The sequence below is a fragment of the Danio rerio genome, chromosome 19, assembly GCF_052040795.2.
Source record: "Danio rerio strain M-AB ecotype USA chromosome 19, GRCz13ab, whole genome shotgun sequence".
NCBI classification, from domain to species: domain Eukaryota; kingdom Metazoa; phylum Chordata; class Actinopteri; order Cypriniformes; family Danionidae; genus Danio; species Danio rerio.
The window spans coordinates 36,080,001-36,092,500 of record NC_141039.2 but is presented as its reverse complement, the minus strand read 5'-3'; the positions used below and the strand labels follow the sequence as shown (position 1 = coordinate 36,092,500).

The 12,500-nt window shown below is 33.1% G+C and overlaps 1 protein-coding gene across 22 annotated transcripts in view; it reads left to right on the top strand.

Annotated features, from left to right (window-relative positions):
• The window catches only part of elmo1 (engulfment and cell motility 1 (ced-12 homolog, C. elegans)), a 178,327-nt gene that overhangs the window by 106,231 nt on the left and 59,596 nt on the right, over positions 1–12,500 (top strand). For 19 of the 22 annotated variants that reach the window (XR_015515841.1, XM_087294247.1, XM_087294240.1 and 16 more), the window contains 2 exons: positions 432–554; positions 2,479–2,607. Coding sequence is in view for 21 of the 22 variants with exons in the window: in XM_087294247.1 (XP_087150373.1) it covers positions 432–554; positions 2,479–2,607 (252 nt within the window). In the remaining variant the exon portion in view is untranslated. Of the gene's footprint in view, positions 1–431; positions 1,272–1,949; positions 2,645–7,069; positions 9,739–12,500 lie in introns of those variants that run through there. The other 3 variants (XM_087294253.1, XM_088651357.1, XM_087294254.1) reach the window with 2 other exon arrangements.

The following is a 12,500-nucleotide window of genomic DNA, read 5'->3' as shown; positions in this document are numbered from 1 at the left end:
ATGAATTTAAAACAAACTTGACTATTTCCTTTGAACAACAAAAATACACAATAATATTTTACAGCTTTTATGTTAAACATTCTGAACAAAGAGATTACAAGTTGAAATGCAAGACAAAGGCAAAACATATTTTTGTAACATCAATAATAATAATAATAATAATAATAATAATAATAATAATAACAAAAAATAAAAGTAATAAATAAATGTATTTATTAATAATAAACATAGTACTACTGCTGCTACTACTACTACTACTAATAATAATAATAATAATTTGTCTTAGTTATGTTTAGCCCTTGTATAGAAGTTTCTATATATCTTCGTGACCAATTTTGAATGCCTGGAAAATAAATGGAAATGTAAAGATTATAATTATGCTACCGTATCTGTCTCTATCAGTCTAACATTCTCTTTCTCTTGTTTCTCAGAATGTGATCAGAAGCAACAAACCCATCAATGATGAAATGGCCCACCAGCTCTATGTTCTGCAAGTCTTGACCTTTAACCTATTAGAAGATCGTATGATGACAAAAATGGACCCTCAGGACCAGGTTAAAACACTGCTCAGTCTACCTGCAATAAAAATGGCATTTTGCCCCTATTTACAAGATGTAAAAAAAAGTTATTGGTTTCCTCAAAATGTGTCTAAAGTTTCAGCTCAAATTACAGATTGGATCATTTATCATACTTTTCTGCAAAATGTTGATTTTTGGGTCAAAGTTTTTTTCTAGCGATGTGCCTTTACAGTAAACGCATGACAACACATTTCTGATCTCTAAGACAGTTGCTAGCAGATAGTTGGAATAGATCAGTCCTTAAATCAGCATCTCTTTGCAAAGTCTTACCTTATTTTAAAACTGAAAGCTCACTGTCATAATATGTGGCTGTCAATCAATTGGTGGATGGATTCTTTGGGACTTTGGGTCCTGGTTTAATTTTAGGAAATTTTAAATTAAAGGCTTGACGTGTTTATGCCACTCTAATATAGCTGTGTACACAATTCCTAACCCTATTTCTGTCCAAAAAGCTTACAAAAGTTGATTTTGCACAATAGATGCCCTTTAAATATTTATTTGGATTTCAATTACTTCAAAAGAAGAGAAATATTCATCTTGTTACTATATCAGTTTCTTTGGAGGAAAACCTGTTGTGTAGAGGTGTCAAAATGAACTGTTTCTTCTGTGTATGGTGATGCAAATGCAGACAATTCGGTATCGGTTTAGTAATAGATCCGAACCGGTTAATATTGACGTCATTTATCTCATATAGCAGGGGTTCTCAAACTTTTCAGCCCGGGACCCCCAAAATAACAATGCCAATGACTCGCGACCCCCACTATTTTCGTAAGTGGTTATAATCATACAAACGTTGCACACAACACTCACACAAACCAATCAGCCTATATAAACACAAGCATATTGACAACACAAAAAAGTGCAACAGTCCCATATCATTTTTATTATTATTATTTTATATTAACCTCATCTAATTAGACTGGTGGGCACAATATTTAAGTTACGTCCCAAGTCTTTTCTTGGTTTAATTTTGGAGACTGCCACTTACACATCATACTCCATGTTTAGTGTCCTGTATGTATTTTAAATGTACGCGAGTGCTGTAACGGTGTCAAAAAGTTTAGCTAGTGCTGTAAAATCTGGTGCACTGACGCTATTGCTTAGTCATTAATTTAATGTTAAAATTGTAAGGGTTGCAATCAATGTAAAAATAAATAAATAAATAAATAAAAAAAATAAAAAAAAATAAACAAAGGCTGATGGCTTTTTGTTTGGATATTGTATTTTTTATGTAACTATTTTTTATCTTCTGTAGGTTATGGATTAACAATGGTAATCATAAAAGTTTGGTCAAATTTATTAGATTTTTGTAAATTACCAAGGACCCCCCAGGAGGTCCCGACCCCCACTTTGAGAACCACTGTCATATAGGCTATATTGTGTTAGTTTACTTGTGGATCCAGACACAACCACGTCTGCAGAGCGAGTTTTCTACACCGCGTCAAAGTTATCAGTGTCACTCTTTGGTGAACAGCAACCAGTAACTCTCAAAAAGCAGGCAGGATAATATTTGCGTTTGTTTATTTGCTTTAAATGCTCATGTTGTTCTGTGCATGTACTGGAGTTTTGGTTAATACATTCAAAAGGATGTAAAATTAAAGGTACAGTTCACATATCTGACTGCTTGTATTAAAGGACAAAATTGTATTTAAAATACATGTAAATGTAATTATAAATTTTACATTTTATTACAAGAATTCTTGTGCTGTAATGTAAAATATCAAATTGTGTATAGAAAGCGTGATGTCAAATTGAATCAAATCGATGGTATGAAAATCGTAACCAAACCGAACTGTGTGAGCAGTGTAGGTTCACACCTCTACTGTTGTGGTGTTTAATTGTCGTTATACAGAATGTTGTGAATGAGTAATGATATGATTTATTGTCTGTGTTTGTTTAGGCTCAGAGGGACATTATTTTCGAGCTACGCAGAATCGCTTTCGATGTTGAATGCGAGTCCAACAACAGTGGCAGCATTGAGAAGCGCAAGTCCATGTACACCCGAGACTACAAAAAACTGGGCTTCATTGTGAGTTTGAAAACATTTTTAATCACTTTTATTCTTTGTTTTTATGTTCTTATACTTGTATTTTATGTTTCTTTTATTGTTGTTTATTTAAAGCTCTTTGAAATGCCATTGTGTATGAAATGTGCTATATGCAGTGGGTGAAGTAAGCATTGAACACGTCACCATTTGTCTCAGAAAACATATTTCTAAAGGTGCTGTTGACTTGAAATTGTCACCAGATGTTGGTAAAAACCAAATAAATCTATATATGCACAGAAAACAACTAATTTGTTTACAAATGAAGTTATGTGTAATAAAATAGAATGTGCGAGTTTTATTTTACCATGTGCAAAGCTTTATTTTACAATTTGCAAGTAAGCTCTAAGTGTTTCCCAGCACTGGGGGCTTAGTAGTTGGAATAATTGGCAGTTCATCCTGCTGTGGAGAATCTAAAATGTTCTAAAACGACAGTTTTTTTTCTCAATTTGCAGCAATATTTGTGACAGATCTGTCAGCGAATCGAAACCAGAGCTGCTAACTGTTCCTTAATTACGAATGCTTACCTCTGACTCTGAGTTATTAAATCTATTTGCAAATAAGTGTAGCTATAGTTTAGTTTAACTAGGTCAACTAATAGTTTCTTCTAACAAAAACTAACCTAATTGCACAACACTTGCGCTTAAACACCTATTTTACCCTTCTTAAAAGATTTAATATAAGTCTTTTGTGTCTCCAGAATGTGTCTGTAAAGTTTCGGCTCGATGTCCACTAGAAAGATTATTCATTATACCTTTCTGAACATGGTTTTTTTTTTTTTGTTGCCTGTGCCTTTAAGGCGAATGAGCTGGTTCTCCCTGCCAACGGCATGTCAGAGCCATAGAGGTCTCTTACTATTGCTTTGAGGCATGTCTCCATTTTTTGCTGCGACTCATGTCAGATAAACAGCACAGTGACAGATAAGAATGAGAAAGACTACAGTAAGAACTTATGGTTATTTGATGTATTTGTTTTTTATTTGAGTAAGTATTGAAAACGTCACCATTTGTCTCAGAAAACATATTTCTAAAGATGCTGTTGACTTTAAATTTTCACCGGATGTTGTTAACAACCAAAGAAATCCATATGTGCAAAGAAAACACAACCAATTTAATTAACAAATAAAATTATGTGTAATAAAATGAAATGACGCATATAAAAAAGTATTGAACACATGAAGAAAGGTGCAGAAATGCAATGAAAGCCCAGACAGCAGCTGAAATCTCTTAGTAGTTCTTCAGCAATCCTCTGCCCTTCCTCATTGTAAATAAATATTAGCTGCTTCAGTCCAACATCTACAGTACATTATCAGGATGATGATGATGATGAAATCAGAGTGGACATTTCAGCAAGACAATAATCCAAAACACAGCCAGATTTATTAGATGAGACCCACAGAACCATCAAGACTTTTACATGCTGTTAAAGTCTGTGGAAAAACTCACACCAGAGCAATTCATATGCCTCTCATATGGAGAATGAAGTCACCTTTAAACTGCCATCACTTAAAAAGCCTTTTATATAAAGTATTAAATACATTTCAGTAGTTCAGTATTTTCTCCTTGTGTCATTCCATTGTTATTACACATAAATATTAAAAAAAAATGTTTTTTATATTTTTTGGTTTGTGTTGTTTGGGTTTTTACCAAAATATGGTTACGTTTTATGTCAACAGCTCTTTTAGAAATATTATTGGCGGGAAAAAACATGATGTATTGAATACTTTTTCCCCCACTGTAAATGAATTTGCCTTGGCTAAGTTTTCAGTTGTGACATTGACTTGAAGTTGACCTTGTTATGAAAATTACATATTTTTTTCATATTCACATTAAATAACTTTTGGTGGAGATTGACATTTCAGTATGCTACAATCTCATTAAAAAGATAAATAAGGCTTCAATCAAAAACCTTCAGAAAGAAATTCGTGAACAATGACTCGAAATGCTTTGACATATTTATTTATTTAGTTAAATGTGTGTGTCCCTGAAGTATATCACTATGATTGTGTAGTTCAAAGCTTTGTCTGAATCCATTGAGGTTCAGAACATTCACGGTTCTTTTATCAGATTTGCTTGACACATTTCACTTGAGCAAAATATCCGTCTCTTTCTCCTTTGCACTTCAAAACAGGTCACCTCATCACACAAACCCAGAAATGGCGGCAGTCAGTCTGTGATATTTTGACATTGTATTTGTTCTCGTGTCATCTGAGTTTGTCAGGTTTCAAATGGTGACTTCAAAAAGCTGAGAAATATGAAGAAAATTATTTTTTTTTTTATTGGTGTTATTATAACTGATGTTATTATTATTATTATTATTATTATTATTATTATTACTATTATTACTATTGTTTATTTTATTCAATAAAATCCTAATATTAATTACAACAATAATAATTGTTGTTGTTTAACTTTTTTCAATAAAATGTTGACGATGATGATAATAATAATAATAATAATAATAATATTGTTATTATTGTTTAACTTTTTATTCAACATAATGCTAATAATAATTACAGTAATAATAATAATAATATTATTATTATTATTGTTGTTTTTATACATTTTGTTGTCATTATTAATAGTAATATGGTTTTATTGTTGTTGTTGTTGTTGTTGTTGTTGTTGTTATTATTATTATTATTATTATTATCAGCATTTTATTAAATAAAAAGTTAAATAATAATAATAGTTACTCTTTTTATTGTAATCATCATTATTAATGTTTAATTTTTTATTCAATAAAATGCTAATAATAACAATAATAATAATAACATTGGTTATAATAACAGCAATAATAATAATAATAATAATAATAATAATAATAATAATAAATAATAATAATTATTTTTTATTGTTAATTTTATAATTATTAGTACTAGTTGTTGTAATATTATTATTAATATTATTATTATTATTATTATTATTATTATTATCAGCAGCATTTTATTGATTAACAATTCAGAATAACAATAACAACAACAATAATAATAATAATAATAATTTTTTTTATTGTTAATTTTGTTATTATTAGTACAACTACTAGTAATATTATTATTATTATTATTATTATTATTATTATCAGCAGCATTTTATTGATTAACAATTCAGAATAACAATAATAATAATAATAATAATAATAATAATTGTGATAGTAAACACAAATTTTCATGAGTAGTCTTTAGCATCCTATGGTACAGTACAACAGCTATTATTAACAAGCTAGAAATATATACATTTTTTATATAACTTTTTTTTTTACAGTGCTTTAACACTGTTTTTATATTTTGTGAATTAATAAACAAACAAACAAATATCAAAACTAGCCACCGAATTTAACCTACTAGTATTTCAAATATTTAAAACCTTTTAAAAGATGAAATCACTTTTTCCTGTCTTTTCCCTCTAATAGTGTTTGAAAGTTAGCACCCGGTATCAAATCTTGCTTTCAAAAGTCTCTAAAAATCGACTGGTGTCAGCTCGAGCACATGAAAGCAGCAGGGAAAGAAGGAGAAGCAGAATTAGAAGTGGAGGCAGGTGTGAAGTGGAACAGAGACAGGACAGGCCCGTGTGCAGAATAATACAGCAGTCAGTAGCCTGAAGGTGGAAATGCTTTAATCTGAAGAGCTTCTGAGCTTCTCTGAGACCCTTTTCACAGAGCACACACAAACACACACACACACGGATACACAGTCAGCATACTGGCAACTGGAACATTCAAAATTAATAAGATATGCTTTCTCTTGGGGGGATTGAGGTCTGGTTTCACATTTGTATCACAAAAAGCTCCACATTGGACTGCATAGTGATACATGGTGTATAAAATAATCGGCACAGACAACAAAATGTAGTCGATCTATTTGATTTAAACATTGAATAATGTATTTTAAAGCAGAGAAACTGTTAGGCTGAAGAACTTTTGCTTTTATTTACTTTATTTTGCAATGTGCAAGTGAGCTCTTTGAGTGTATGGGAGATTGTAGAGCAAGTAGTTTGACCGCTTTCTGACGTTTATTATTCCGAGTCATTTCTCCCATAGGCAACTAAACTGGAGGTTAGAAAACAATAACAAAAATGAGAAAACTTCAGCATTGCAGAATAAGGTCAATATACTAATATGGAAATATAATTTCTTTGCCTTTGTTCACCAAATTTCTTTAGAAGTAAAACTGAGCTGCTTTTGTTGTGTTTTCTCACAATAAATTAGATGAGCCATCAAAATTCTGATGTTTCAAGAAGAAAAATTAAGTATTTAGAGGGAGAGGGACAGAATGCTTAGAGAATGTTTACTATTGGTTACTAGCAAAGTGTCTTTAAATCAAATCAAATCATTTTTATTGTCACATCATCAGCAGCACGTGTGCTTTGTAGAGTGAAAAGTTTAGGTGCTGGCTCCAGACAATACAAAATACAGATGCAAATACAACGACAGTGCAAAATACAGACAGTGCAAATACAACGACAGTGCAAAATACAACAGCATACTCCCAAAAAAACAAACAGGACAATGTAAAAATTAACATCGATATGTACAATGAATAGGTGTGCACATAGTTGTAGGCAGTATTGTTTCAAGTATGGATTGGTTAAAGTGCAGTGCATGCTACATATTGATGGTGTGCAGTGAGGGGTATGGAAGAGTTTGTGTGGGGTGTGTTAAGTGTACACCAGCCTGATATTCTGAGGGAAGAAACTTTCCTTTAGCCGGCTTGTGCGTGATCGGATACTGCAGAACCGTCTGCCTGAGAGTAGCAGTGAGGGTAGTCATTTCACTCAGCGGCCATCTTTGAAACGCCTCTCGGGCAGTATGCTTGAGCTTTCTGTCTGAATGGAGAAACATCAAATTCTCCAAAACTGTTTGTCAAGCTTATGGTTGTTATGCGCGTTTGACAGGACGGACTGTACCTCACATTCATTTTATACAGATTACAAAACCAGAAAACTTTTGTTTTCAAGTGTAGTTGGTTCATTCAAAAGTGCAGATTTCAAGCTTTATGTGGATGCATTTCTTATGTCTTTGAAGCAAGTATTCGCTGAGACTCCTGTGTGTTTGTTGTTCACTAAAAAATTGTAAAATCACACGTCTGATCTAAGCTTCTCCCTTCTCCCGGTCTTAAGCAATTGATGATTGGCTCCTTTACTAGTAGGCGGGGCTTCATTCACATGTTGACCGTTACACTTTTCCCCATTCTAAACTACACGAGTGACATGTCTTGTGTATTCTATAATCTTTGTCAGTAGTTTACCAATGCTACTCTCAGCCACTCTAACAACTTGATGGAAATATATCTAAGTTCTTTTTTTCTTTGCAAACTTTGAAAAGATTTGCTACACGTTAAGATAAAACCCAGCTTGTGGCAGCCATGAGTCTCATGTTCTTTAAACTTAATGCTATTTATTATTTTTTATAAAAAGGGAGGAGCTACTGGATATACCTTACCTTTTTATTCTATTTCACTTGAAATTATATCACACATTGAAACTTTTAACACCTCCTCACATCACACACACACACACACACACACACACACACACACACACATACACGCTCGTTTTCCCATGCCGCTGTTGTTAACTGACAGTTTGCTCTGAGGGCATAGACACCATTTTCCCAGTGATTTAGGAGAAGTGTGGAGTTCGTTTTTTTTTTTGCTGTTAGGGAGCTCTGCCGAATGTGTTAAGACAGCAATGTTGCTAATGAGGGCTGTGTTCCGACTCTCTCAGGGCATTGTCACATTGATGGATGAGAAATTGGTCTCCAGTGCCCTTGCCACAGACGTGCTTTAAGTACTGTGCACTGCCTGTGGACTCTGTCTCTGGATGTGTTCAGAATGGAATATTACTGTTTTGAATGCAATTAGAGATATACCTACAGTATATATCGGCCGATAATTGTTGTCATCTTATCTGCTTGTTAAGTGTGACGTCACACGAAGCAGCTTCCGGGTCCAAGCGCCATATCAAACTGTATGGGGAGACTAAACAAAGGTGATAATAAATAATATATATGTAGTGTTGATGTCAGATTTATTGTCCCCCATGCTTATTTTTTTCCCGAATTTCTGTTTAACAGAGACATTTTTTTCAACACATTTCTAAACATAATAGCTTTAATAACTCATTTCTAATAACTGATTTCTTTTATCTTTGCCATGATGACAGTAAATAATATTTTTCTAGATATTTTTCAAGACACTTCTATACAGCTTAAAGTGACACTTAAAGGCTTAACTAGGTTAATTAGGTTAACTAGGCAGGATAGAGTAATTCGGCAAGTTATTGTATGAAGGTGGTTTGTTCTGTAGACAGTCGGAAAAATATATAGCTTAAAGAGGCTAATAATTTTGACCTTAAAATGGCTTTTAAAAAATTCAAACTGCTTTTATTCTAGCTGAAATAAAACAAATAAGACTTTCTCCAGAAGATAAAAATATTATCAGACATACTGTGAAAATTTCCTTGCTCTGTTAAACAGCATTTGGAAAATATTTAAAAAAGAAACAGAAAATTAAAAGGGGTGCTAGTAATACTGACTTCAACTATCTATATCCATGCCTAATATCCGATGGCCAGAAAGTGATTCATTTTTTATAAATTGTTAAAATATTGGTGTTTGTGATGCAGCAAGTCCAGAGACTGTTGTGTACATCATAAGTTTATATTAAATTCACTTTAATGTTTGATATGACTTAAAAGTGGCCATAAACAAATATTTTCTCAATTCAAACGAGTAGTGGCTTGGACCTGGAACAGTATTCCATACGTCACGACATTATAAACGGATACTGTACACTCTTTAGGTAGCCTTATTATTTGCACACTGTAATAATTTTAACTATTACATTTAATTACTTCCTTTTTTAATATATAGCAAAGTCCTTTTAAGTCAAGTCACTTCACTCTGCGGCCATCTTTGAAACACCTCTCAGGCAGAATGCTTGGACATTCTAAAGGGAAACATCAAATTCTCAAAAACTGTTTGCCAACCACACGATTACATTATATATTTGGAATCATCAATAAAATTAAACATTAGCTGTCTTATAAGTTTTGTTTCTAAGCATCTGAATCAAACAAAATTGGCGTATTTTCAGGTTGCCTGAGCTAATGCGCATGCGCACTCAAAAGGAAAAAAATCACGACACCAACCTCATTTATGGCTGTACACATTATCATCCTCTGATTAATGCTCTATCAGATTGCTCTGGTCTTCTGAAGTAATTCACAACTTGTTCTTGATGGTGAATCTCCTCTGGAAATAGCAGCGACTCTTTGTTTGCAAGTTTGTGGGCGTTGGAGTAGTTGCTGCTGTCTTGTGATGTGCGTTTGACAGGACTATACCTCGTTCGTTTTATACAGATTACAAAGACAAAAAAATCTTTGGATATCAAGTGTAGTTGGTTCATTTAAAAATCACAGATTTCAAGCTGTATGTGGATATAATTCTAATGTTTGTGAAGCAAGTTTTCCTGTGTGTTTGTTGACCACCAAACTGTTGTAAACATTATCGATCTATAGTGATCGATGGTTGGGTCCTGTACTAGTAGGCTGGGCTTTATTCGCCATATTGACTGTTACACTTCTCTCCATTCAAAACTATATGAGTGAGATGTCTTGTGAACCCTATAGTCTTTGTATATCGTTACCAATACTCAAGTTATTGTCCAAGTTGCACATAAGGTAATTTTTACAATAGGTCTGTAAGTAATTAAAAAATTGTTTCTACTCTAGTTAATATTAATTAATTGCTAATTGAAAGTAGTTATATATACATTAGTTATTTATATACATTTTTAAAGCAATGCTATGTGACAAATTGTTCATATTGTTTTATTTATTTATTTATTTTTATTATTATTATTTTTTTGCGTTTGGAACACTAGTTGGTTGATCTTGTGGCATATATTTCTTTGTTTATTTGGGTGCTATAACAAGTAGTAAAGAATTAGCCTTGGGCTAGCCTCGTCATGACACATCAAAGCAGCTTTAATTTGAGTTCTCAAATAAAATACACAGAATGTGAAAGATTATGCAGCGCCTGAAAATAGTCCCCAGCTAGATAACTAGCAAACAACATTATATAATATCAATGGCTTTGCTGCTGCCGTGGTACAGAAGCAAAGTTCCTAGATTACTAGGCAAGAATGAGAATATAGAGCCATGTTGACCTAGAAAATAGCAACATTTCATTTTCCGCCAGTTTTCATAAACAATGGAAGAAGAGTCGAGCTTTAAATTGGAAAATTATCAAAACTCATTTTTTGAAATTTGAGCAAGATGCTAATGGTCTAATCCAAGTGTGCCACATGCTTGCTTTTGAGTGATGCCCCCAGCCGTTAGATCGCCCCCAGCGGGCTGGCTGCAGTACAAGTTATAAAGCCTGCCTCCTTCATGTTAATGAACGAAATTTGAGCACAAAAATTCATTACATTTGTCCCGAAAGATTTTTTTGGTCAAGTAAGGTATACTGATTAGCATTCTGATATAGGTGCAGATCTTCATTTTTTAAAAGAGTATGTTTTTAGCCAGTAATTTAATGTTTTAAAAACCAGGCATGTCATCATGATTGATAGTTGTGATTGACAGTTTCTCAAAGCAGACCATCAGAGCTTCGGGAGGCGATTGATTCTTTTTATTCAATTTCTGTGTTATTTTACCATGGTAAAAGGGGTTCAGCAGTAAACTATGCTTTCTGACCTACAGGATCTGATGGATCACTGTTAATTCGGTAAAGTGAGAGATTTAACAGGCTTCATTATTAGTTTGCTGATACACGCTTTGCCATGACAGGAAAAATACAGATGATTGTTATCTAGCAGTAATTCTTTTTATGGGTCTGAAATAATAATTAGGAAGATAAATCTAATGTTAGACTATATCCACATTAATCTCCTGTACAAAATGCTTTTGTAAACATCCAGTTATTCTTTACACCAATTGTAAAAACGGCTACTATAATACTACTATGGGTACTATGATAAGGAAAATGCGCTCTAACTGTAAAACTTAATAAACTGCTCTTGACACATGAAAGGGCCAATCATGCAGCCCACAACAAGGTGTAAAGTTATTACGTGTAATATTTAACAAACCGTTTCCAATGAATTTGATGCAATTTGCTCACATGGATAATTGAATATTAATCAGATGATGTCATTACGCTGCTGTGCCGTCAGCCAATCATTGCATTGCTGATCATGATTTTGAGGATCGATAGATCAGTCCTTCACCATACATGCAGGGATCTTGGATCAGTTCATCCAGGCATTTTAATCTGATTCACGAACTTGTTTGAAAAACTAAATTAGCCAGAGATTAGTTATCAAGATTAAAAGATCCAGGATCTGCCAAATCATCTTAGATCATTTAAGCGAGCTTCGAAGAACAGACCCCTGGACTGTGTTTGGGCATCCCTGATCTAAACAGTCTCTAGGTCAATCTTCTTGGACACTTTTAATGCTTCCAAACTGTTTGCTGCAATGTAAAGTGCACATGTCTTGGGGTAGCTTATTATGATGCAAGTTACCTTCTATGTGTGATTTGATTGGACAGGAATTACAGAACTGATTTTTCTAATTCCCATAGACAAGAAAAAATAAAGTAGTGACTGCAGGCTGATGGAAAGTAGTGAGAGTAAAAGTACAGATACTGCACTAAAAATGTACTCAAGGAAAAGTAAAAGTACACATTTAACTACTTAGTAAATTACAATTTCTGAGAAAAAGTACTCAATTACAGTAATTTGAGTATTTGTAATTAGTTACTTTACACCACTGGTCTAATCTGATTCAATTATTTATGCTAAGCTAAGTAAGTGTTCCTGTCAGACCCAGAGATTGACTGACTATTTAAAACTAGTGAACTCAACTGTTTAGCTCT